The sequence below is a fragment of the Harpia harpyja genome, chromosome 18 (genome assembly GCF_026419915.1).
Source record: "Harpia harpyja isolate bHarHar1 chromosome 18, bHarHar1 primary haplotype, whole genome shotgun sequence".
Classification (NCBI taxonomy): Eukaryota; Metazoa; Chordata; class Aves; order Accipitriformes; family Accipitridae; genus Harpia; species Harpia harpyja.
The window spans coordinates 7,938,765-7,963,631 of record NC_068957.1 but is presented as its reverse complement, the minus strand read 5'-3'; the positions used below and the strand labels follow the sequence as shown (position 1 = coordinate 7,963,631).

General features: G+C 41.0%; 1 protein-coding gene across 1 annotated transcript; it reads left to right on the top strand.

Annotated features, from left to right (window-relative positions):
* The first annotated feature begins 11 nt into the window (after positions 1-11).
* Positions 12-18,334, top strand: COMMD5 (COMM domain containing 5). Its single transcript, XM_052814111.1, has 7 exons — positions 12-211; positions 3,379-3,539; positions 4,675-4,703; positions 8,550-8,600; positions 12,638-12,733; positions 14,573-14,648; positions 17,822-18,334. Exons 1-7 carry the CDS (start codon positions 43-45, stop codon positions 17,921-17,923), a joined length of 684 nt encoding a protein of 227 aa, XP_052670071.1. The 5' UTR covers positions 12-42; the 3' UTR covers positions 17,924-18,334.
* The last annotated feature ends 6,533 nt before the right edge of the window (positions 18,335-24,867 follow it).

Below are 24,867 nucleotides of genomic sequence, written 5' to 3'. Positions count from 1 at the left end.
CCCTCCGCCCCGCGCGTCAGCGCCAGCCGTGGCCGCGCTGCTATGGCGGCGGCGGCGGGCAAGGCCGCGGCGGCGGCCTACGGGCACGGCGAGAGCGGCGGGGGCCGCGGCGCCGGCGGCTTCCTGGGCCCGCGGGTGCCGGCCGAGGTGGAGGCCATGGCCCGGGGCGTGCAGGACGTGGGGCAGGAGACCTTCCGGCGGCTCCTCAAAGGTAGGGCCCGAGCGTGGCCTGTCCTCGGCACGCCGCCGGGGCTCGCCCTGCCCCGGGGCCCTCGCTGCCCCGCCGCGGAGGGACGGGAGGGATTTCCCGGCCAGACCCGACGGGCAGGCGCCGCGTTCCTCGAGGAAGGCAAGGGCAGCCGGAGGGGGCCTGCTCCGCTCTGCCGCGCGTGGGCAGGGCCGCAGCTCTCGTGGGACGCTTCCTATTGCTTTTCCCGGCGGGAAGCTAAAGCTGAGGGTTAAATACAACGGCGGGTTTCCTTGGTTGTGTTCTAAAACGCTGTAAAATCCGTGAGAATGGGGTACGGACTTTTGCAGCTGTGGACGGCCCCCGGAGTGAGACTGAGCGCTGTGAAAGTCATTCCTCCCTCATCCCAGAGCCAGCGGTCGAGTCGCTGTCAGGACGTGTGAAAGTCAGAGACCCCACGGATGTTTTCATAACGTGCAGGAGAAAATAAAGGAACCTCAAAGTGCAGGTGTCTTACTGAAGTTGGGGTTGTAAGATTGAAAATGATTGATTTGATTTTTGTTTGGGAGGCTTCTCATGGCACCTCTGACCACCAAAATCGGAGTTACTCGGTTGAGTAAATTATTGTATGCGAAATAATCACAGAGTAATCAAAGAGAAAAGTTGATTAGCAGAGTGAAAGCACGGCTTGTTTGTGGCTAGCTGAGAGGGGACCGACTGCTGCACAGCATGGCATAGTGCTGCAACCCTTAACATGCCCGTTCTCTCAGCTAACTTCCTTTCAGGCTTTTTTCTTGATTCGAGCCAGTAAGGACTCAAAGCATCTGGTAGCTGGTTTGTCCTTAAAAGTGTTGCTGCACAGTGTCAAAAATGGAGCGATGTATCCAGGGTTGCCTTATAATTGAAAGTAATAAAGCTACTTATAGGCAGAGGCATTTGGGACAAAAGTAAATACAGATGTTGAACCATATTTGCTGTCTAGTGCAGGAACAACGGAGACTGAAAAGTTACATCAGTGTCAGGAAGCCTGGCGGTCTCCTAAACCCCATCTGGGTTTAATTCCGGTGTAAATTACCGCCTGCATTTAGGTGTGCAATAAATGCTTCCTACCGTAGGGGGAGCAAACAGTCCTTCGAAAGCCCCTTGCAGCCAGGGCAGGTGACTCTGCCGCGCAGATTCACCCAAGTGCCCGCGTCCCCCAGAGCGGATGGAGACGCTGTCCAGGTGATGCAGAGCTGGCAGAAATCTCCTGTCGTCTTCTGCTCTTGCTGGTCTGTGATTAACAGTTTGCAGGACAGCGGTTTTTCCTTTGAAGGTTCAGTAGTCTCTGAAGACATGGTGGATTTCGACAGAGTATATCTAAATTGCTCTGGCACTTGCACCAAGTTAGTTTTTTGAGGCTGTTGCTGTTACTCTGTTGCTAAATAATATAAAAAACGAGGTACTGCTTCATATGCCTGCTCAGTTCACAGTGTAAAAACTGCATACACCATTATCACAGGGTTATCCAGCCAGTGTTATTGCAGGCTCTGCTAAACTGCAGGTGTAAGTTTGAGACCGCAGGCATCATCTACTAGGCATGAATGACCCAGCAGTGAGATTTTCTTGGGAAGTTTTTGGGTTATTCTTTTTTTTTTTTCCTCCCTCAGATTGACTGTTAGAAATGTTGGTACAGCTGATATTTCTGAGTTCCCTGAGCTATACTTACTAAAAAAATTTGTATTCTAGGGTCATGCAAGTAGGTTATAAAAGAAGACATAGATTTTTAACCAGTCATTAGGGTTCATCAACAGAAAGACCAATACTGTCATTAAAGCTGTCTAGTTAAAAACTATAAGCAACCTGTTGTTCTTTGAAGAAAAAGATCAAAGTTGTATTTAAGTAGGTAAGTAGACAGCAACCTGTTTACTGCTCTGTGCATGCTCTAATAGACAGCCCTCGGTGCTGATCTGTATTTGGTCTTTCCAGTAGACTCTTTTCAAAGTCAGTTTTGTTGTTGTAGAGCAGAGCCTTTTTCAGACAGGTTGGTACTAGCACCTTGCACATCCTAGCTACTCTGTGTGAAATCTGCCATGCAGATAGTACCAGACAAATTGAGTCAGCCACGTGAATGATGCAAGACTTGCCACTGAATTTGGTGTGCTTTTAAAAATGTGAAAAGCAAAGAGAATTTATCCAGAATTAGAAGACAGTAGCCAGTAGAACTCACCTAATACCAAAAGGAAGGCTGGCAGTATGATTAAAACTTTTCCTTTCCCCTCCCGCCCCCCCCAAACGTTGGTATTAAGCTAATTTCTTAGTGTTGGCTTTCAGTAACACTTGGTGAACATTTTTAACTTTTCTTGTTTTATTCACAGCACTAATGTGGCTCATTATAAATGACTAATCTAATGACGCTATCCTGCAATGGGATTGTGTCAGTAACCTTTTTTTATCCACAGTGGGGCTTCCTGTGGCTCCAGCAGACCATCCAGACTGATCAGAGTGCAGGACAGAGGCTGACATGACAACAGAAATTTATATAAGCCAGTGCATATATGGAAAAAGGAGGAATAACTGAATGATGAAGATTGAGATAAACCCACACCAGTTATTAGTGTGTAATATTGCCACATGGGTTAATAGTAATTTTCTTTAAAGTTTTTATTATCAGCAGTTGTGCAAACTACAAGACTTGAAGGTTTAGTTTTGTCTCCTTGCTCATTTAATCCTGTCTCTGCTGACATTGCAAGATAAATGAATTATGTAAAAAGTTGGAGAACAGTGTTGAATTGTTTACTCTCTCAATCCTCTCTTATCCTGTGTATCAGAAGTGTAATTAAGCTGTAAGCAGACTCCTGATGTGAACAAGTTTGCTGATAGAAGCTCAAGTTGGATTTGTACTCACGAGCGATGAATTTTTTTACCTTTTTTGCATTATCCCACTGGAACAAATTTCAACAGGGAAAACAGCTTCAATTTTACAATGCAAAAGCTTAATCCATTGAAGTTCTCTTGGTAAAGTGTTTTGAGACTGACCTGTGGTGGTGGATGATCAGATGTATTTAGAGAGACCTGAAGTGACAATTTCACATCAGGAAAAACATCAGTACATTAAGTCAAGTAAAATCATAGACATGTTTATGTTAATGTTCAAGGTCTCCAGGTCTTCCTCTTTTTAAAGGGATCTTGCTTTTCTTTCTTATTCACAGTCACTGTTAATGCATTGGAAGGAAAAGACTGCAAGGAATCTGTCAAGCTGATTGCAGAAAGCACTAATCTCTCAGAAGAGCAACTTGCTTTCCTCATTTCTGGCATGTATACCCTTCTCCGAGAAGCATTGAGACTCCCCTTATCAACTTTCAAACAAGAAGTAAGTTCTGGGAATACTTGGAGTCCTGATAAGTTAAAAGCTGTGTCAGACGCGAGTTACCATCTAAACCCTATTTGCCGGGGTGGGGAGCTGCACATAAAAATGTTGCTCCAAGTGGTTGGAAGAAACCGATAAAAACCTAGACCATTTTACTTTACTTGTTGCGTAGATTTACAGTGAGCTCTTTGGAAGAGTACTTAAGCTTTGGGAAAGAGATTTCTGTATCTTTTTCTGCTTCAGCATCTTGTTTACTCTGCATGTTTGTTTTCACTCTTAAATTAAAACCCCAGAAGAAACCATTGCAAAGTGTTATTTCATTGGCATGAACTCTCTCTTACACTAACAGCGCATTCACACATACCGCTCATTTTGTCCACACTTACAATTTCTCATATTTGTTTGCCTGCCTTTCTTCATACTTCTGCTATAGAGGAAGGAAGGTCTTATGGCCAGAACAATATAGCGGAAATTGGGAGAAAGTGCTATTTCTGCTTATGCTATGGATGTTCTGTATGAATATGTATGCGTCTGCCATGTTCCCAACCCCTATCCCTTTTTCATGGCTATTTTCTTTCCTTTTCATGTTACTTTACCTTACTTTTTTTCTTTTTTTCATTTTATTTTTATGTGAGTGAACCACTTCTGGGCTTCCAGCACCTCTCTCTTGTTTAAGATACTGTTTTCATATTTACCCAGGCATACTGGAAAAGCTCATATATTGCAGGAAACTTAGTGGAAGTATGCTTTTAGTATTCAGAGCTTATCTTTTGCCACTTCCTTTCTGTTGTCATAGTTTAAACAAGTTACTGCAAAACATATTTGAGAACAAGGGCACAAAATTACACTAAAAGAAGAATAAGTTATGGATAGCTACATAAAAGAAATGGCAGAGATGTTGTTTTCAAAAATAAAGGCTTCCAAGAGATTTAGGTCTTTAAGATCAGTTTCTCACAACTTGATTGAACACTTTTGGAATTTCTTCTAGATATGTAACCCGTAATTTCAAAACTACTGGCACTCGAGACTAAAACTTTTGGGGAGAGATATCAAGCAAGTAACCACTGTTAATTCACTAGGTAAGAAACGATCTTTCAAGACTACATCCTGTAAAATTTCACCTTCCTTGTCTTTCTAGGTTTTTAAGGAAGACCTAAAGGAGCTCAGGTATGGCTGTTTATGCCTGGTTTTTTAATCTGTTTGTTTTTTCATAACTTTTATGTAACTGCTTCCCCAAATCAACTTTTCTACACAGCAAAATTGGTATAAAAATTACCTGTAAATAACACATAATACATCTGTTGCCAAATGTCATGTGAAGCCAGAGGAAAAAAACAGGTGTTGTGTAAGACTTGATTTAGCACTGAGCATGAGCAGGAAATTTCACATGCTGGGGAGATTGGTCTAATTTAGTTGTAATGTAGGTTATGCAAATGTGAGTGACCTTCTCTCTGCCATCCCCACCTTGCCCTGCAGTATTTTTTAACATGTTTGGTAAGACAGTGGTAACATCTCAGAAGCTAAGAAACTGCCCTACTTTTTTTCTTCTTTGAAAGGCCAATGATATAACGCTCATGAAATCCTACCACCTTGTTCAGCTATGATCTCTCCTGCCCGTCATCCAAGATATCGTTTGTTACAGACTTAGTCAAACTGTGTCAGACTGTTCAGAGTAACTCTGAATAGAAGTTCATATCCTAAAAGCTAGACATCAGATGCTAATAATCTTTATAGGTTTTCCCTTATTTCCATATTCAGTAGCAATGAGAGAATAACAGCAGTTGATGTTTTCATCTATAGAGAAACCTCTGCACCAAAGCTCAATTATTTTAAAATGCTAATTTCCCATAATTCTTAGCATTCTGATTGCTGCCTAGGAGAAATAGATAGATATGTTTCTAATTCTGTCTTTTTTCATCCTTATTTGTCTATTAACCTGCACATTGGCTTTCTCCTCGGACTGTTCTGCAGACTTATAAGCATAATTTACTTTATGAGCAACTTCAGGCAAATTAAAGCTGCAGATTTAGACATGTAATTGGGATGTAATCGGTGAAAGGTGTAATTGGGGCCATGATGAAAGGTGCCTTGCCAGTTGATACAATTTTGTCTGCAGCTCAGTGCTGGAGTTCAGCCTGCCTTTTGTCTTGTGAGCTAAAATGCAAGCTGCTTCCTCTGCCACGTCATGGAGTTTACACCCAGGTTAAAGTAGGTCAGTAAGAAACCGATGAATTGCTTTTGACCCAGTGGGAGTTGGTGTTCCTTGAGGTGCTCACAGAATGTGTTCAGTGTGATTAAGGAATAATGAAGAGTACTAAAAGCTCCATGCCAAGTTCTCTGGGGATGGGTGAATATTCCTCTGTTGAGCAGTGGAGAAAGCTGGTATACAGGAGGGCCAGATGTCACTGGTTGGACTGTGTACACTGGCTGTATCTAGAAATACCGACTCCCAGGCCCCTGTCCTTGTCATTTGACTGCACTTTAATGCCTTACACTTTTGTATTTGGCTTTGGGGTTTTTTTCCTCACTTTATGGTTTATGCATGGAACTATGAAGATGCTTTTCAGTCTGGGTGATCTTTTTTATATCTTTTGTATCTGCATAAATCTTTTTTATCTTGTTCTGGTTAACATGACTGATATAGCAGCAATAGTTCAGGTAACTGCATTTGTGTTGCTTGCAGACTTGTATGTTTTATGTGCTGCTCGTTGCTGCTATGCTCCCATGATTCTCACATTGTTGGGACTCTTCCTGACTTCCATCTCTGACAGTCTTATTTCCTGTGAGTAGCTCTCTTCACCTTGTGGCTAAACTTTTAGAAGACTAAATAGCTTATTCTACTCTCAAGCTATGATACTTAGTAAATTTGGTAGTACCTTTAGCATCTTTGATTCCTATGGGAAATGTCACTTCCTATGTTTCCCAATGCACTTGGGTTTGGAGATGAAATACCTGCTCGTTTTTAAGGCACCTAGTAATTACATTCAGACACTTGTCCTTCTGCAGTGACTCCTGTAGGTCATCCTGTGACCATGTGCATGAAGAACACGTAATTGGTTGAACAGCAGAGTCTTGGCATTATTGGCACCCAGTGTTTGGGCAGGTGTTTTGCATTTTAAGGCAGAAAAGGCTTATTTCCCTTTTTTTGTTGTGTCTTTTAAAAGTTTGAGCTCTGACCCAGGTTACCTTTTTTTCACCTCTCCTGCATTCTATTTTGTTTCCTTCAGTGAAGCTGAAGATTGGACTAATTCCACCCATATAAAGTCTTGTAATTCTCAATTTCCTGGTGATGCACTGGTCTCAGCTTCTAGTTTTGGTGGAGAGAGAGGCTGGGAGACATGCCCACTTCTGATTAATTAGATCAGTACTGTTGGTATCACAGGGTTGTCATTCTATATCCCCTATTTTTTGGCCTGACTGGCTGAGCCAGTGAGAATAAATTCACTCTAAATTGTGGGTGCTATTTTTTCCCTCCCCTCACAGGTTGTTTAATAACTTTATGTCTCAGGCCAATAACATGGGATTGAGACATCCTCACACCTTCTTCCTTGCCGTTTGAGTCCCTTCTGTAGAATGTTCCTTTGAAAACTGAGTGCCAACTGTAGCTCAGGCCTGAGCTGTGCCATGTTCTGTGTCTGATCTGCTTAGCGTGTGACAGGCCTCATGTAAGCTGCTTGAGCCAGGAACAGAATTTTCAGCAAAATCATTAACTGCACAGCAAAAATAATGCAAGCTCAAAGGTAGCATTAATGCTTCTGTTTGAGTAACACTTACTCTTGCAGTCGAGCAAGCATTGTGATAGGTATCATAATAATCATATTGCAACCCACTGTCTCCAGCTATGCCACTACATACAGAGGATATTCGGTCATCATCAGGATGGGTTAAGTGATACACTTGCACAGAAAGTATGTTTGCAGAAATAGTCTTGTCTCTTCTGAAAGAAAGACACATGGAGCCAAAAAAGCACTGTCTAGTTCCTCCTCCTCGCTTCCCAGTTTGCCTCAGATAACTACATTGCTAATATGAATTCAGTTTTATCCAAGCACCGTTTAAAAATGTGTTTTAACCCCACTTCTTCCATTAAGAATTCAAGCTCTAATAACTGCTGTTTCATCTTCCCACTGTGTGAGTTGATGAGTTGTTTTTTCTCCCATCATTAGACACTGTAAGCCCTTTAGGACAGGTAACTTCCTTGTTTGCTTTGATTTTTCTTTGATATACCGCTGTGTATCTCTAGCCACTGGTGAGTAATGTCTCTGGGCACTGATTCATGTTGACTGCTGGATTTAACTGGCAGCACAAATAGTTATTTCTCCCACTTGTCTAACCTGCCTCTCTGTAGGAGGTTACTGTCCCTGTGACAAAGGCAGCTGAATGGATAGTGTTTGCTCTGCAGACTTTGCAATTCACAGCCTGATATATTGAACTGAAAATTAACAGCAGCTTGTTTGTAAGGCAACAACAGTGTCGGAGGAATGGTAAAGTAGTGGAGAGGCATAGGGTGGGTGTAGTGTGAGTTACTCTATCTGACGAGTTCTTATGGTCCCCATCAAATTTATGCTTGTCCTCCCCATGTTAGATATGCTCCTTTTGTAAGTAATCTTAGCTACAAGGGCCTCTGTTTTTACTTTTGAGGGAGCAATCCATTCTGTCTTCTTTTCATGACGCTTCAGGTGACAGTGAAATGAAATGTGTATGTTTAGGATTTTTGAAAGTATGCATTGCTGCCTTCTGCACTTGTCAGAGCCATCAGTAAAACCTTTCTCAACTTCACTGAGAGAAGTTAAGCAAATACTGGGTTCTTTTGAAACTCACTGTTGCCATGCTAGGTAGGACAGGACTGAAGTGCTTACGTAAGAGCTGATGGCAGTTTTAAGCAACGGAAGATGGAAAAAGTTGACACATTTTTTGTGTTCTATAATAGGTTGGGTCTTTTTTTTTTTTTAGCTAAGGCCATATATTTGTGGTTACAAAAAAAACTTAACTCTTTTATATGCTTTTCTCTTTAAGGATACCAGAAGATTTCATTGTGGACTTTTGCAGTATAGTCTTTGGTAACAGGTTAGTGTCTTCATGTATCATGCATTGTGTAACCAGCAGGGTTGCACAGAGCTCTGCTGACAAAAATCCCAGGCCTATTGAAGGAACAGCAAAATTCTCTAAATTGATGAGAACAAGATTTGTCCCATTATTTTGAATCAACATAACATGATGTCCATCGTGCATGGCTATATATGCAGTAAGTAGCTTTCATGCCAATTTAAAATGTTTCTGTGATCATCACCCAGCAGTTTTTATAATGTTCTATAGACTCTGTAAGGTGCATCAATACCTACAGATAAAAAATGTGTTGCAGAACTAAGCACTTCTATCATCATCATCACAAGTTAGAGCAAAAGTGAAAGACTTGCTTTGTTGAGAGGCAAGCTACATATGCCTTCTACATGCTGTGGTTCGTGGAAGCTTTCTCAGATAGCATTTAATCAAGTCTTAATGTACAGTTGAATTGGGAATTCACACTGGGTGACTTGATGACACCTAAGCGATTTCAACTGCTCTGCTAGCTGTAATTAATTTTCTAAGCAGTATATGTCAGTAGCTCCAGAGAAAGTATTAAATCAAGAACTTTTTGAATCGCATCTCTCTTTTGTCCATTCTAGGGATTCGTTTTTTCTATATGGTTCTCTGCTCAGCCATATTTAGCTTATTCTACATTTAGAAATTGCTTGGACTTTCTGCATATGCAAAACTTTCCTTCTTGAAACTTGAGGTCACTCAGCACATAGCATCACTAACCCCATGCTGCTCCAGATATTCTGCATGGAATCCTGATAATCATAGTTGTGGTATTTCAGTTACCCTCACAAGGGTCTGAATGCTGCTACCAAAGTTAAAAATATTTTTCATTTCCTTGGTTAGGAGCTTGGCTTAAAGCTAAAGGTTCTTGGAGTAAAAATAAATTCAGCCTTCTCATCTTTTCTTTGCTCTTCTGTTTGAATTATAGGTGTTAAGAATGCAAAATTCATGGTTGCAAAGTGGAAATATTGTTTGCAGTGGAGAAAGAGGATAAATTTAGATGTCATTTGAAGCATGCATGATTGTTTTTTACTGTGAAATCACGATGCTGGAAAATTTAGCTTTTTCTCATTTCGAAAGCTGTGATTATCTAGTGTAATCTCACTCTGTGTTTTGAGACCAGAGAAGAGCACCTCAGATTTGATTTCTAGACAGATCTGCTTTTATAATCTTAAATGTAACACTGAATCATACATATGCTTATTGAGTTGTAAATATATATGATTGTGATGGTAAGAGAAGTATTAGCATCTGATCAAAAATTCAGTATGAGCTAGATAACTCAGAAAAATCCATTTTCAATACTTTTCCTGGCATCTTATCCTATTTTTGCAATTTTGTTCACTAAACAACAGCTCTGAAGTACTGGAAATTTGACATTTGTATTTCTGTGTCCCCACAGTTCCATCAAGTTATATAGACTGAAAGGAAACAAAAACTTGCCACACTGACACCATCAAATAACTGCGTGAAAACTCCTCTCTTTTAAGGGAAAGAATAAGCCTAACTTCCCCCTCTTTGAATGTTTGTAATAAATGTACTGCTTTTTTTTTTTTTTTTTAAATAGTGTAGCTTTAGTTTCTACCAGGAGGGTGCGTTCTGTGTGCCATTTTTCAGCATGTCATACATACTAATTTATTCATTCTCCCTGTTCAGTGGCCTGCTAGGCATGTCTTGTTATGCGCCTAGGGAACCATCCAGAATTTGTCTTTAGTTTTGATAGTTAGGTCAGCTGCTGGTCCAAATTTTCTATTCTTTCATTTTCAGGTGCTCTTGTGTTGCATCCTTTGGCAGATGATTTTCTTGTCACCAGGTGTATCATCCTTTCCATGTATAATTTGGGTGGTTTCTAGCTGATCCATGGTGTTTTACTTGTTCTAACTTCTGCCTTCTGCACTATGTGCTGACAGTATATTGCAGCTGTTGGCACAGAGTGTTTACAAAATGTGATTATAGTCTATAGGTTTTGGATATAAGCTCCACTGAGTCTTTTCTGCTCCATTTTGCTGTTCCTCTTAGAAATCAATGGCTTGATTTAATGGCTTGGATAATTTCTGTATGTATGTTAGCCACTATGCACATTCTGTCATCCTTACATGATTCTTGCAGTTCCAGCTGCCATCTCGTCCAAGCTGGGAAGGTGCTGACAGAAGCTTAAACTAAGCTATAAAAGCCACAACTCTTTCTGAGGGAACGGTACTGAAGCGCAGTCCTGACCAGAACTAAAGCTTTGTGGTTTGGCCACAGAAATGCCATAGCTTAACAATATTCAGAAGCTTCACCTCTGTTTGGGCATTGCTGACCTTTCCCACCACTGCTAACTAGAACATCTTCCTGTTTACTCTTTCTTCCCCCAAAATGCTGGTGCTGCACTGAATGGATTATCTTCCATTGATGGGAGTTAGCGTGTCTTAAGGAAGCGGTAGCAGTGTGGCTATTTTAAGGCATTCCCTAAATTAAGCAATACTCTGGCAGCAGCTTGCCACTAAGGGAAAGGCCTGTTCTTATTGTTTAATCCTGCTAATGACCATTCTAGACTCCAGCTCCTCATGGTTGCACCCAGCTGTGGTGACCTACTTCCTATCCAGTAGTTGACAGTGAGTGAGAACCAGCTGATCTATTTTTTTCTGCTCATTCCTTTACCATACTATTAGGAATATGTGTCACTTCTGACACCATCCAGCACCCACCACCCCAAAAAAGGATGAATTCTTTCTTATGTTGCTGTGGATAAATGCAAGAGTATTGGAGGATCTCAGCCTGTCGGTCCTGTGTACCTTATCAAATCATTAATCTTTCTGGGCAGTTTCTAAAGGCACCAGCTAACTTGCACACAAAAATCTGAGTAGGGATGTTAGACTATCATTCCTACAATCCTTGATTTTTTCAGAGAGGATTCCTTTCTGATGTAAAGTCTGTAATTAGATTATGTCTAGCACCATGGATAAAGGATGTAATGTTTCTTATCCTGCCCTTAGTGGGAGTACTGGAGTAGCTTTGAAATGTACTGTAAATAACTTCCAGAGACATGGGATGCTTAGCAAAACAAAAGGGTAAGTAACACGGAAGTCCAGACTATCTCCCAAATGGACCAGCCGAGTGACCTCATTCTGAAGATATTTCTGCATATATAACTAAAAATGGGTGGTTGTTATGTCTTTGTATCAGATTTGGCTTGTTTACCTACCCAGAGCTTAAGAAGCTGTTAAAATTTTAAAGATTGTCAACCATCTGAAGTTTAATTGCTGTCAACTGTATTTCCTCACAGAAATAAACCGAGGCTTGATCAGCCTGATTCTTCCTGCAATATGAGTAATAAATGAAGTCCTTGGCTTCTTACACATTAGACTAGACAAAACATCTTGAAGATTGTGCTGGGGTTGGCAGTGAACGTTATGTGAGGAACTTAGAGTTTGTAAATTATGTTGGATTAGCAAGAACCACTGGGTGATTTTTATCTTTTTTTAAATGTATTTATTTTTTAAAGTATGCTTCAAAGTGCACTCTGATGCTATTCTATTTTGAAACATTGCTGCTCACTAATACTAGATGCTTTCTGCTGAAGGAGCACAGTGACCTTATTGCAACTTTTTTGCTCAAGTCATCTGTCTCGTTCCTGGTTGCTTGTTCCTGTTGGATCTGCATGAAGCTAAAGATATATTTGCAGATCCCTTCCTATGCCTCACAGTTGCATATAATTGAGATAATAGATATGCCAGCCACCACAATGACATTTACTAAACTTTATAGTGACATCAGTGTACTGGAATTACACAGAGTCACTTGGTCTCTTTGTTTTTTTAGCATGGACCATAGTTGAGCATAGGAAAAGTGGGTAGTGTGAGCACAGCTGTCTTAAATACACAAAACCTCCACTCATTCAGACCTCTCTAAATGAGGATAGATGTAGGAGAGAAACAAGTTCCGGACAGGTTTGTTCTGAGGAATCTTATTTTCTCTTTAGATTGTTGTTTCTTTTATGAATTTGCATTTCAGTCTCCCATTTCTGATTTACTCTGTAGGCGTCCTGCTTCAGAAGGCACAGCTCTGATGCAAAGAAGTAGGCTGCCAAGTGTCCAGGACTTAAAGTGGAGAGTGGACGTAGCTATATCCACAAGGTATAAAAGAGAATCCTGCATGACCCTAGAAATTATTTTGCCCAAGGTTAAACTGACTTCTTGTGCTGCTTAAAAATGTTAACAGTGTTAAAGTGTATCTTGCTGTTGGCAATTGGCACGTAGCATTAAATGGTAAGATACGGGGGGGGGGGGGGTCTGAACAGTGTAGAAGTCAGTTTATGTACAGGTTACTGCTGTTAACATGGACCTGCCAACAGGCTGCTGCCTTCATATTCTACTAATGATACTTTTTAGGCTCCTCATTTGTTTTGATCGCTAAAGCTAGAAACATTTCACTCAAAGTCTGAGTCTCTCTTTCAATATTTTAAAACTTAATGGAGCTGATAAAACTCCACAGGTCCTTGGAGGTGATAGAATAAATTAGATGGATTTTGCTTCATGCAGCCAGCCAAGCTCTCAGTTTCACTGGAGCAAGGGAGGGAAATCATCTATTCAACTTCTCAAGTAGACTATTATTTGTGTGTTGCACATGTTAAATAAAATGACTTTCCATCACCTGTACAGTCTGCTGTAGATTCTACAAAGAAAGGCTTCAGAACACCACTGCCACAGTTATGCAACTGGTTGTTAATCTACCTCCTAGTTTCTTTCACAAAACAGGAGTAAAGGCCTTTGTGATCATCCTGCCTGCAGTGAAAACTTCTTGCCATCTGCCACAGCAGAGGCAGCTGGGGGATGCATCTTTGGCTACAGCCAGAAGGAAAGAGAAACCTGTTGTCTGTGCTGTTCCTGGTCTTTGTCTAGTTCTACCCAAGACAGACCAGGGTGAAAGAAATTGGAAGGTGATCCAGTATTTGTCAGTAGCGTAAACTGTTAGTGTGAGTGACTTTGTATTGCATTCATGAATACCTGCATCCAAGGGAGAGTGCAGTGTCTTTGCTGCCATAGTTGAGAGGCCCATGGGTAATCAGGGATAGTCTTCCTGAAATCAAGAAAAAAGGCTTCTAAGTGAAAATGGTAACAGCCACAAGGTACTAGTTCAGGTGACTCTGAGATGACCAGTGCTGTAGGCACCACACAGGTATCACTATGCAGAAAAAATCTGTACCTATAAGAGAGCAAAATGGACAGATAAACATCCTCAGGCACAATGCTTGCAAGCTGCAGGCAAATCCTATGATTTGTTTTCCAAATAACACAGGAGCAATACATTATCCTTTTCTATTTTCCTTCCTCTTACTTTCCTTTCCAGTCAACCTCCTCCCCGGGATTTCTTGTTTATCATCCAGCAACAGCCTCTGCAAAGAGGTACGGCTTCTGGCTGTAATGCCTGTCAGTACCTGAGCAGGCTTTGGCAACATCAGTTGATGGAAGCTGCACAAGAATGACTCATTTCCCCTCTTTGGGTCATCAAATAAAATAACAACCCACAAATTTAGGATGAAGACTGGAAGAGTTTGATTCCCCAAATGAGATGGCAGTTGAAAGTATGAAGGGATGGAAAGGGTTAATGCAACATGATAAACTACATAAGAAAACTGTGCATTATTACTAGCAGTACTTGGTCAGCTCTTATCCCTATCATAGTTCCACTAAACTGATTATTATGTAAAATGAAAATACTCCTAACTTGCAGTTACTAAATTATATAAAAAAAATTAGTCTCAATACACAAATATTAGTCTCAAATACTCTCAAATTGGACAGGACTCCTATGTTCATGAGTTGCCAGCCAGCCAGGTACGGAACTCTGTGACTGAAATTACTCATGTTCTATGTAAAGCCTTCATGAACATCTTAAATTGTTAATGTACAATGGTGTACTCGTCACACTGCTGATGTCTATTGTTGTAATACTAATAATGTAAATAATTTCAGTTCACTGGCCCGTGCACTTCAACCATCCATTCTAATGATGATGAAGCTTTCAGATGGGACAGCTCATCGCTTTGAAGTAAGTCTGATTGCCATAAAAAATAAAAAAAGAAACCACTTGAAGTTCTTTTTAGAAAGTTGAATTACTATGTAAAATATTAAAGCTTTTGTAAACAATGCATTATCATTGGTTGGTTTGCTTTGGAATCCTTCACGTTCAGTGTAGCCACATATATATAATGAAATGCCAACCAAAATAATTTTGTACCTTGTTCCTACACACACGTTTTGCTGAAACCTCGTTTGTTAGAAGAATAGTAATTACTGAAAAGCACTGTTGCATAATATCTAGTTTGATTAAAAATTATGGTTTTGTTACAGCTGTAACCTTCAGACCTGATGGTGGCTCTTGAGGGCAGAAGATTTACTGGGGTAGTTTATATAATGTACGATACGCTTCTAAACCTCCTACATTTATTAGAGAATGGTAACGTTCTCTTCTGTGGCAGAGGTAGTTTTATTCTTTTTCTTCAGTACAGTTCTTGCTGCTAGAAAGAAAGTAAAAAAAACTCTTTGCTTTTTACCTCAGAATTAGTCAGTGGCAGTATTTATGACACTGTACATAAAGGCTTGCCAGAAGATGGCCATATTTTTAACCTTTGAAAAGGAATGCTATTTGTTCTATAAATAACATGGTGGTGCATACAGGAATTCAGTGCACAGCAGGCATTGTTACATTTGAACTCTGTAAAGATTTTGGCTTCAGTTCATGTATTAGTAGTAGTCTGGATGAAGCACCAAAGCACTGTGGGTTGAAAGAGGTGGACTGATTTTGCTGTTACAATGCTTCACAAGAAGGCAGCTATTGAGGAAGGCACAAACTGTGTTACATTGCAAAGTGTTGAGGGTGTCAATTCACAGGAAATCAAATTCACCCCTCTGTGGACAGTTCAGCTCAGAGCATCCCATACACTCTGTTTGAGGTCCTTCATGGAACTTAAATGATGCCATGGACTTCAGGTTAACCCTTGATAACAGGGTAAGTTTCACTTGTGAGAATAAAAACAAGTATATATTCTTTACTGTTTAGATTTGGGGCTTTATTTCCTGGTATATAATGTCAAGTCTTGGTCTTTCTGGCATTGTTCCTGGTTGGTTTGGTTTGGCTTCAGGGTTTTTTTTGTTGTAAGACTGTGGAAGACCCTTTGCTATTCTGCAGTGGAGATACGTCAGTGTGCCTGTCCAGTATGCACTGCAGTGCCGATACCAGATAGCAAACAATGTGCTTCTCTTAGAATCAGCTCTTTGCTGCTGCTGCTTAGATCTGAATGCCAAAGATGTGGCTGTAAACATGATTTCTGTATCTGATGAGTGGTCTTCCAGCAGTTAGTAGCCCTTTGGGATAAACCTATGTTTTCATTTAAGGTACCATATGCAAGTGTCCTGGTTTCAGCTGGGATAGAGTTAGTTTCTTTCTAGTAGCTGGTATAGTGTTATGGTTTGGATTTAGTATGAGAAGAATGTTGACAACACACTGATGTTTTCAGTTGTTGCTAAGTAGTGTTTAGACTTAAGTCAAGGATTTTTCAGCTTCTCATGCCCAGCTAGCAAGAAGGCTGGAGGGGCACAAGAAGTTGGGAGGGGACACAGCCAGGACAGCTGACCCCAACTGGCCAAAGGGGTATTCCATACCATGTGACACCATGTCCAGTATATAAACTGGGGGGAGTCGGGGGGGGGGGGGGGGGGATCACTGCTCGGGAACTAACTGAACTAACTGGGCATTGGTCAGCAAGTGGTGAGCAATTGCATTGTGCATCACTTGTTTTGTATATTCCAATTCTTTATTATTATTATTGTTGTTGTTGTCACTTTATTATTGTTACTATTATCATTATTATTTTCTTCCTTTCTGTCCTATTAAACTGTTCTTATCTCAACCCACGAGTTTTACTTTTTTTTTCCTGATTCTCTTCCCCCATCCCACTGGGTGGGGAGGGGAGTGAGTGAGCAGCTGCGTGGTGCTTAGTTGCTGGCTGGGGTTAAACCACGACAGCAAGCAAATACAGTCCTCAGCTCTTCAGTTTCCTTTCATTCGGACACATTCAGAATGTCCTGCTAAATAACAGGGCTTATGTAAGATGGTAGGTCCAGAAGATAATTCCATTATGAACAGTTTTAAAATGTGTATGCTGCAGGGAGAAGTTACATTCTTTGGTCTCTTGGGTTTGGTTTGGTTTTTAATCACAGTGTGACTTCTGACAATGAAGATTTTTTAAAGAGCACTGGGAATTGCAGCATTTTGAGTCTTGTATATATGTCAAGAGTGAAAAGGACACAATGCCTTTTTATGCATTTCTGATGCATATGGAAAATGCAAACCAGATGTTGGATTCGTCTCACATAATTGATATCTGTGCTACAATAGGCAGAAGGATGACAAGGGACTCTGTCAAAAGAACTGCATGTCTTCAGTGTAGTCAGAGAAGTAGAGTAAATTAGGCAGTGCTCTGCAGAGCAGCCTGGGACTAGCTAGACTGCTATTGGTACTCATGTGAGCACATGCATTTGTGCACTGCACTGATGTTAATCTGTGTCACCCAGTCTGTGCCTGTGCTCAGATGTGGTTCTCTGTCTTAACGGATAATAGATTTCCATCCATTTGGCTTCTCAGGCTTGAAATGGTAAAGAAAAGTCCATTAGTCTCCTGCACAGTTGAAAACATTTTGTATATTTAATCAAAATCTTTTGCCTTCCATGTATAGGCAGTGCCGTGTCCTCTTTGCTCTTGAGGTTGTTGCCCAGTGTTTTGCTTTGAGGCTCAATTCCTTTCTCCTGCAAGTTTGGACAAGCAGAATATCTGGAATTCGCTGCTTGAGAATTGTGTAGGCTCCACAACCTTCCAGGTGTCTCTGTCTTTCCTTCCAATCCGTGACTTTCTTACTTCACCACAGCAGCCATCAGTTTACATTCTGGATTACTTCCTTTCTCACATCAGCCAGTATAGAAAATGTACTACATAGCTGTTATTTCTAGTTTTTCCCCATTCTACTCTTCCTTTTCACCCAGATGATTTAGTTGAATTAACTGACTTTTATTAACCTCAAATCCTTGTCTTAAGTTTTAAAAAAAAAAAAAAAGTATTTTAAGAGAGATTGGGCTGACACTGCGGAATGTTCCCTATCCATAGGCATGCCCTAGTTAAAGTTCCTAACATGTTTCATGTTTTCTAACCTGAATATTCTGTTTCAGGTGCCAATTGCAAAGTTTCAAGAACTGAGATACAATGTTGCCCTTATACTGAAGGAAATGAATGATTTGGAGAAAAGGAGCATACTGAAGATCCAGGACTGAACACTTTTAAATTGGGAGTTTATAGAACAGATCTGAAGCCCTCAGCGTGTTTTGCAAATGGCAAAGCAGGGGACCATCACCACTTTGCCTGTCTGAACTGCAGTGTAGCATTTATGATGTCTGCTGTAAATATTTTTTCAATTCAAGTGTTAAAAGCACAAGCTCTTTTCATAAGACTTAGGAAAACCAAAAAATAATCTATGAAAAAGTATAATGCTGTTTGTGAGCATTTTTGCATGATTCATCAAAACATTTTTTAAATAACTGTCTTAATAGATGTAAGAGTCATTTATTTCTGATTATGATTCATCGCTCTAATTATTTTTGAAAGCCTGCTACCGGAAACCCTGTCAATGTGTATCATAAGAGAGCTCTGCAATATCTCCAATAAAAAATAAAATAAAAACAACACTCCTGCGCTCTAGTGTGACAAATGTGAACTTGAGTTTTGCATAAGTAAAATTGCTGTCTGCCTTCTCACTAAGTGACTTGAGGTACAGCTACAGATATTTAAAGGCTCATTTTGAAGAAAACTGGAAGTCTGTGGATCAAGAAAGAAGTATCAGCTGAGCTTCCAGAACTAACTGCATGGAATTGCAGATCTAAGTCTTTATCTGGTTGCTCAGAATGGGCTAAATAGCACTAATCTCACAGATTTCTAACTGGAAATGCCTGCCTCTTATTTCATGTATTTCCTGTATGTTTGATGTGAACAGAATCATCTGACTTACTACTGGGCAGAAACCTCTGGCACTGTGATGATAGCGAACAGCAGGAGGCAGTAATCTTGTAGGCCACTACAGCTATATACTCATTAATAGAGCAAGTCAGACCCCAGGATGAAAAGGCTACGTACAGCTTCTGGGATGAAAGTCACAGATATGAGGATATCCAAGCCCCCGGGTCAAGAAAACAGTTAAGCATGGGCTGAAGTTCCCTGAATTGGTCAGGCAGTTGGACTAGGTGATCATTGTAGGTCCCTTCCAACTGAACTGTTCTGTTCTATTCTGTTCTGTTCTGTTCTACTCTACTCCTTTGCCCCATGAGTAAACCTTGGAAGAACTCCCTTAACTTGAAGCATGTGTTTTAAGTCTCATTTAAACACCATGGAACCACAAGTATGTACCTAAGAGTTTTGCCAAGAAGGGATGCATTCATCAGTCACTGCCTGAACGAGTTTTCCCCCAGCAGCAAAGATACAGAGGCTGTGAGCAACAGCCCAAAGAGCACAGGCCATGGACCCTAGAACTATAGGATTTATCTGGCTGTCAAAGGCAGTTTAGGAACAACATGCCACTACCATTGTTAAGCATTGTCTTATTCTAGCTGCTTTCAGGGTTTCTACCTCAGCAGTACCGCCCATAATTCTCTCTCTCATTTTTTGTGATTGCAGAACTTGCCTTTATCTTCCTCACTCCCTGCAGAAAACTACTGAAATTAAAATCGTGGATTCAGGAGGCCTTTTGCACTCCCACAGAAGTTTGTGTAGGAAAGGATGACTTGGCTCTTGTCATACTTTTTAAGAGGAGACTTCTTTGACAGCAGTCCCTACCAATCTAAAGACAGCTAAATAGTTGTGGTCCAGAAAGCTTTTAAAACCTGTGCAAGAATGTGTCCTGTAGTTTCAAATAAACCTATCAGCCATGATTTCACACTGTTCAAAAGCTGCATGTTCCATTTGCTTTGTAGGCTACTCATCAGTAACTTCCAGGTTTGATCCATGCTGCATCTTAACTACTGTGTTCAGGTCACACCAAAGCATATAAAGAGGAATTCACTCCTATAACTTCAAGTGGATCGTAGATTGCATTAATGTCATGTTTTCTTTTTGGTTTTACTTTCTGAAGCTTGTTCATCTTCTTTCTGGAATTAAATTATCACAAGCTGTGAAACAACCTATGTTCTTATGTTCCTTGTTATAACCTTTCCCTTCTGAATATTTAGGTTTACGTGGTTTCAAACTGGAAGGGTATCTCAACTGAGACCATAAGTGAAGTCTTTTCAGACAAATGGAACACTGCATGGGTGTAAAATAACCTATTGCTGAAGACATTTGCAAAGTACTTTTTACTGGTCAGAGTAGAAGAATCCATAAATACCTTTACCTTCTAGACAGCATATATTCATTCAGTTGTTCTCCTGTAACAGCAATTGCCCATGTTCTCCAGAAATGGAAAGGCTTCCTGACTGTTTTCCTCATGTTCTCTGCAAGGGGTGATGGACCTCTTAGTCTCAAGTTTGTCTTGCCACACATTAAGCAAGAGTTTGCTGTAACTGGAGGTTTACCGTGCACACTGAGGGGTACTTAAACACTTGGGATTTTCATTTCTCTGTACTTAACAGTTAATTTGTGCTTTTCTTCTAACAGATTAGCTTTCCAGTAAAACAGCAGTTGTCGCCAAAATGGCTAGTGGAAGTGGCTAGTGGATAGTGCCTGAGTTTTGATAAAATATGAACCTTCAAATGATTGTTAAGTTTCTCAGAACTTCATGGTGAATTATGTATTAAATATTTGTTCAACACTGAAATATCGTCTTACTTCACAATTAAAATACTCTGGGATTTGAATTCCACTGAATTTCTGACTGTAGCCCTTTCATTCCAATACAGAACAAAAGTAACCTTCTAAGAATCTGGGTATGTCTGAACAGAAATTATTTTACCCAACTCACTCTAGGTTTGGTTATGCTTCAAGGACACACTGTGAATCCCCCCTTTCTGTATCACGCGGTGAAAGATACAACTTGAATGGGATGCTCGCTTTGTCAGTCCCGATGTCTTGTCAAGCTGATCGCTCGTCAGTCATCAATTAGGAAGGCAGGAGGTTTGCGTGGGAAGGGCACTGGGTTTTTTTCTTATTACACATGTTCACGGACCAATAGGTAACAAAGACCTTTCACAGGTTCTATTGGTAGTTTTCCCTGAAAAACAAACCCCAGTGATCCAGTTGGTTTCTCTATTTGATGGTGCCATGCATTTATTTAAACTCGATAATGTATTTGTGAATGTCTTAATTCTAGCGATTTCCTAACCATTTTCTCCATTACACCTTTTCTTTCCTTTCCTTTATAGTATATGGAACATTATGCTTTTTCTTTCAAGATTAGTGTGTCAAAACGTATTTAAAATAGAACTTGAACTAGATGGTTTTTCAGTGTAAATCATGTGTGTATAATAGCAGAGATGCCCAGTGCATGCAGGAGTAGTCACAGTAGGCAGAATGCAAAAGGAGAGTCAAAGATAGTTGTCAGAAGTCGTTCAGAGATTCAGTGGCAAAATAACACAGAACTTCTCACACGTCTTCACTTCCTGTTCTCTAACCGTAAGTTAGCGCAGCTTCCTGACGTAATGGTCAGACCTCCCTCTTTTTTTTTTTTTCAGTTGGCTCAACTCCACAGGCCATCAGTCCAAATCTTTTCTTGCCTATGGACTATTACAGTGTGTGCAGAGCACTTGAAAATAAAAAGCCATCTGTGGCTGTATTTGTGATGTGACTTCACATCCCTGCTTCCAGTAGAGAAGGAGCTTTGTCAGCATGACTAGTAGGTTGGAATTTCACACTTGGGTTAGTTGTGTTTGAGAGTGGAAAGAAACAGGTTTGTTGGTTGTTTTTGTGGTCTCAAAGTGTGATGCAGATTATAGCTCCAGAAGAAGGCTGAAGAATGTAGTCATGCTCTCATACTGCCTGTTATGCCAGCCATTAACTGCTGGAAGAAGATCAGTATTGTGCTCATTGTCATTAAAAGGAAGAAATTAAACCTCCCTTTGTAGAAAAATCATACAAGGGAGACGTGCTTTTGCAGAGTGAGTCACCTCCTAGCTTTAACTTCTTCTGTTTAAGTGAAGGATAAATCCGCACTTGATCTCATGAACAATGCAGGTAGGTAGGGGGTTGCTTTTTTTTTTTCACTTTTTGCTTTTTCTTTTTTTGCTTTCTAATCAAGTATACCTCATGACCCACTGCTGCTCCAAATCCATGAATATATGTATGAATGTATGAAAACTCTATGCTTTCAGCACATGTTATATAAAAACACCCCAGCATATCTAGATTGAGTATGTATATTCAATTTACACAGCTGTTTTTGCTAAAAGAGTCTTTGTAGAGCCAGGCCTGATGTCAGAATCAAATATTTTGTAGTTGTTTGACTTCTAGTGAACAGTAAATTAGCATCTTGGCTTTAAAATATTTTGCTGCTAGTGACTGTACAGCTCACTCTGTACCTGTCACACCCCACAAAGTACTAACATTTACCAAACACCACACATACCAGGAACTAGCAGAGGCAGAGGCAGCTCGTTTCTCCCCTAAGAAGTCACAGAGTTGTTGCCCATAGGCCATCCATGATAAGGTCTTAACTGTTTTCTGGCTTTGGATAAAGGTCTGTGTTCTGAACCCTCCTAAGCATACAGCTTCTACCACAGGAGTTGTTAATAAGCACGGCTGCCCTTTTCTCTTGAAATGTTTCAGCCACCTCCCTGCTGGCGTAAGAGAATTCCCAGAAGTACATTTCACAGTGCTTTTTTGAGACTCATTTCAGTCCCGAGTGATCAGACTGTCAGCTAGCCCTGCAGATGCTTTCATACATTGTAAATAGAAACCGTGGAAGTTCCTTTCAGAGCACAAACGCTGACTACAGTTTCTATGATAATCTATTTCCATTCCCTGTCTTGAATTCATGTGCTGCTAGAAACCCTCCCTTTATACCATGACTTATCTCTTTAAGTGTCTGCTATGTAACTATGTAAATCCTGGTGGCGTATCCCTGATAGAGAGATTGTCATTGCATTGCTACTGGTAACCAGTGGTTATGTCACTTTCCCTCGCTTGAATAGGCTTTGACTCATAGCGGTTTTCAGGACAATGGTTATAAAATAACACACTGAGGGGTTGCGGAGACTATAGTTTTGCAACAGAGACAACTGTCAACTTCAAGGGTAGAAGAAAGCATTTTTCTTTTTTCTTTTTTTTTTTTTTTGTTAAGGGTTTTGTTCTTCTGTAGCGTGAGTTCTTGCATGGAAGTTTGGAAAACCAGAAGTCTCTGTTAGCAAGATTGAGTCTGGTGGGAAAACCCCATTACTTCTGAGCACAAATGTTAATTCTTTCTAATTGTTCTGAAGCATTGCTTAACTGAAATTTTAAGTGCTTCAGTTGTCCTACCTTTCTTTGAATTATTTGATGGCAGGCTGTGCTATACTTTGGATTATTGTCTGACTAAAGTGATGGCAGAAAGAATTACTGAAATGAGCCATTATTCAATTAAAGTTTTTGTTTTTCTAATTAAAGGACTTGCCTGGGAACAACGGTTAGATGTTGAACTTTTTCTTTCTTTCTTTTTTTTTTTTCCCCCCTGAAGATTCAAGAGCCCTTGAGACAGAGGCCAAATTTTTGGAAGGTGCAAAACGTCTTAGCGTCATAGGAATTAAAGACAATTGAAGGGTCTGATGGCTGGCTTCTGCTTCCAGGTATATATCTGACTTTCTGTATAAGCTTAAGGATTGCCTACACATGGACACATAAACATCACAAAATTAGCCCTCATTATTAATTTAAAGTGTGTATTATTAAGAGTTAAGATCAGAATTTAAGTGGCTTTAAATTAGTTTTTCACTTTAAATCTAAGTTCATCTAAAGTTTCTCAAGTATCCTCTCTGAACAAGGTCTTACAAAAGTCACGTTACGTCTCCTTTCTTCCATCTTTTGCCCTGTCCCTTCAAACCCCATAGGCAGGGCTTGTCCCTTAATACCTGCTTAGCTTACACAGTCTAAGCTGGGGAGTCCAGACACTTCTGTAAGTAAGAAATGGGAAATGAATTCCTTCATCCCCTCTCTTGAGCTTTGTGAGGAGGCCAATAGTATCAGTAATAGGATATCCTCAGAAATTTCAAATTCTGCAGTGGATTTTAAGACAGTGTGAAAAGTGCCCTCTATTTTTAGGGTATTTGAAAACGTATGTATATATATCATGGACATTTCTAGAAACTGTAACTGTAGATCTGCCTAAAACTGCAAACAAAAAAATCAGACAACTTCTTTTAAAACAACTGCTTCTATGCTATGGTAGCACGGGTCGTTTTCTCCCTAGGCTACATTTAGCACGGTTACACAACTAGTGCAATCCTTTCATATAATGAAAATTGGTGGGAACGTGCAGATTGAGGTGGTCAATGCAGCTGGTTTTAAATCAAAAAAACCCATACATCGTAAGGCATGTGCTTTTTTACCTAGAACCCGGCATGGACAGGTGTATCTACGCAATATGCCACACCGCGTGACCAAATAAACGCGACATTTTCCTCCTAATGTTCTGCTTACTTGTCCTAGAAGCACGATTACTTGACATTAAAATAGCTTCACTACTACGTAGATTCGGTTAAAGAGAGCGATTGACTGTGTAACTACAGCCTTTAAAATTCCATTTCCAGCAGGAAACGGCATTCTTGTTTTTCAAAATCGCTTTGGACTGCTCTTCCTTTTGTATTACCGTAGGTACCAAAATCCGGGGGTGAATTCAGTTTCTCACCGTGGTGTCACTGCAGACCAGCGGGTCAAACGTAACTTTCGAGCACAGTTCCCAGCCGGGTGCCTTCACACGGAGCACAGCTCTGCCGAACCCGACAGCCCCCCGCGGAGAAACACAGCCCGGGCCGGGCTGTCAGGGCGGCAGGCGGGCAAGCGAGCGAGCGCCGGCTGATTTCGGCTCTGCCTGAGACCGGTCGAAGCGGACGGCAGCAGCGGGCGGTGCCGAGGCGGAGCTGCTCCTGCTCCCGCTCCCGACGGGACTCTCGCACCGGCCCGGCCCGGCCTGCCCGCCGCTGACAGGGCGCCCGCCGCTGACAGGGCGCCCGCCGCTGACAGGGCGCCCGCCGCTGACAGGGCGCCCGCCGCTGACAGGGCGCCCGCCGCTGACAGGGCGCCCGCCGCTGACAGGGCGCCCGCCGCT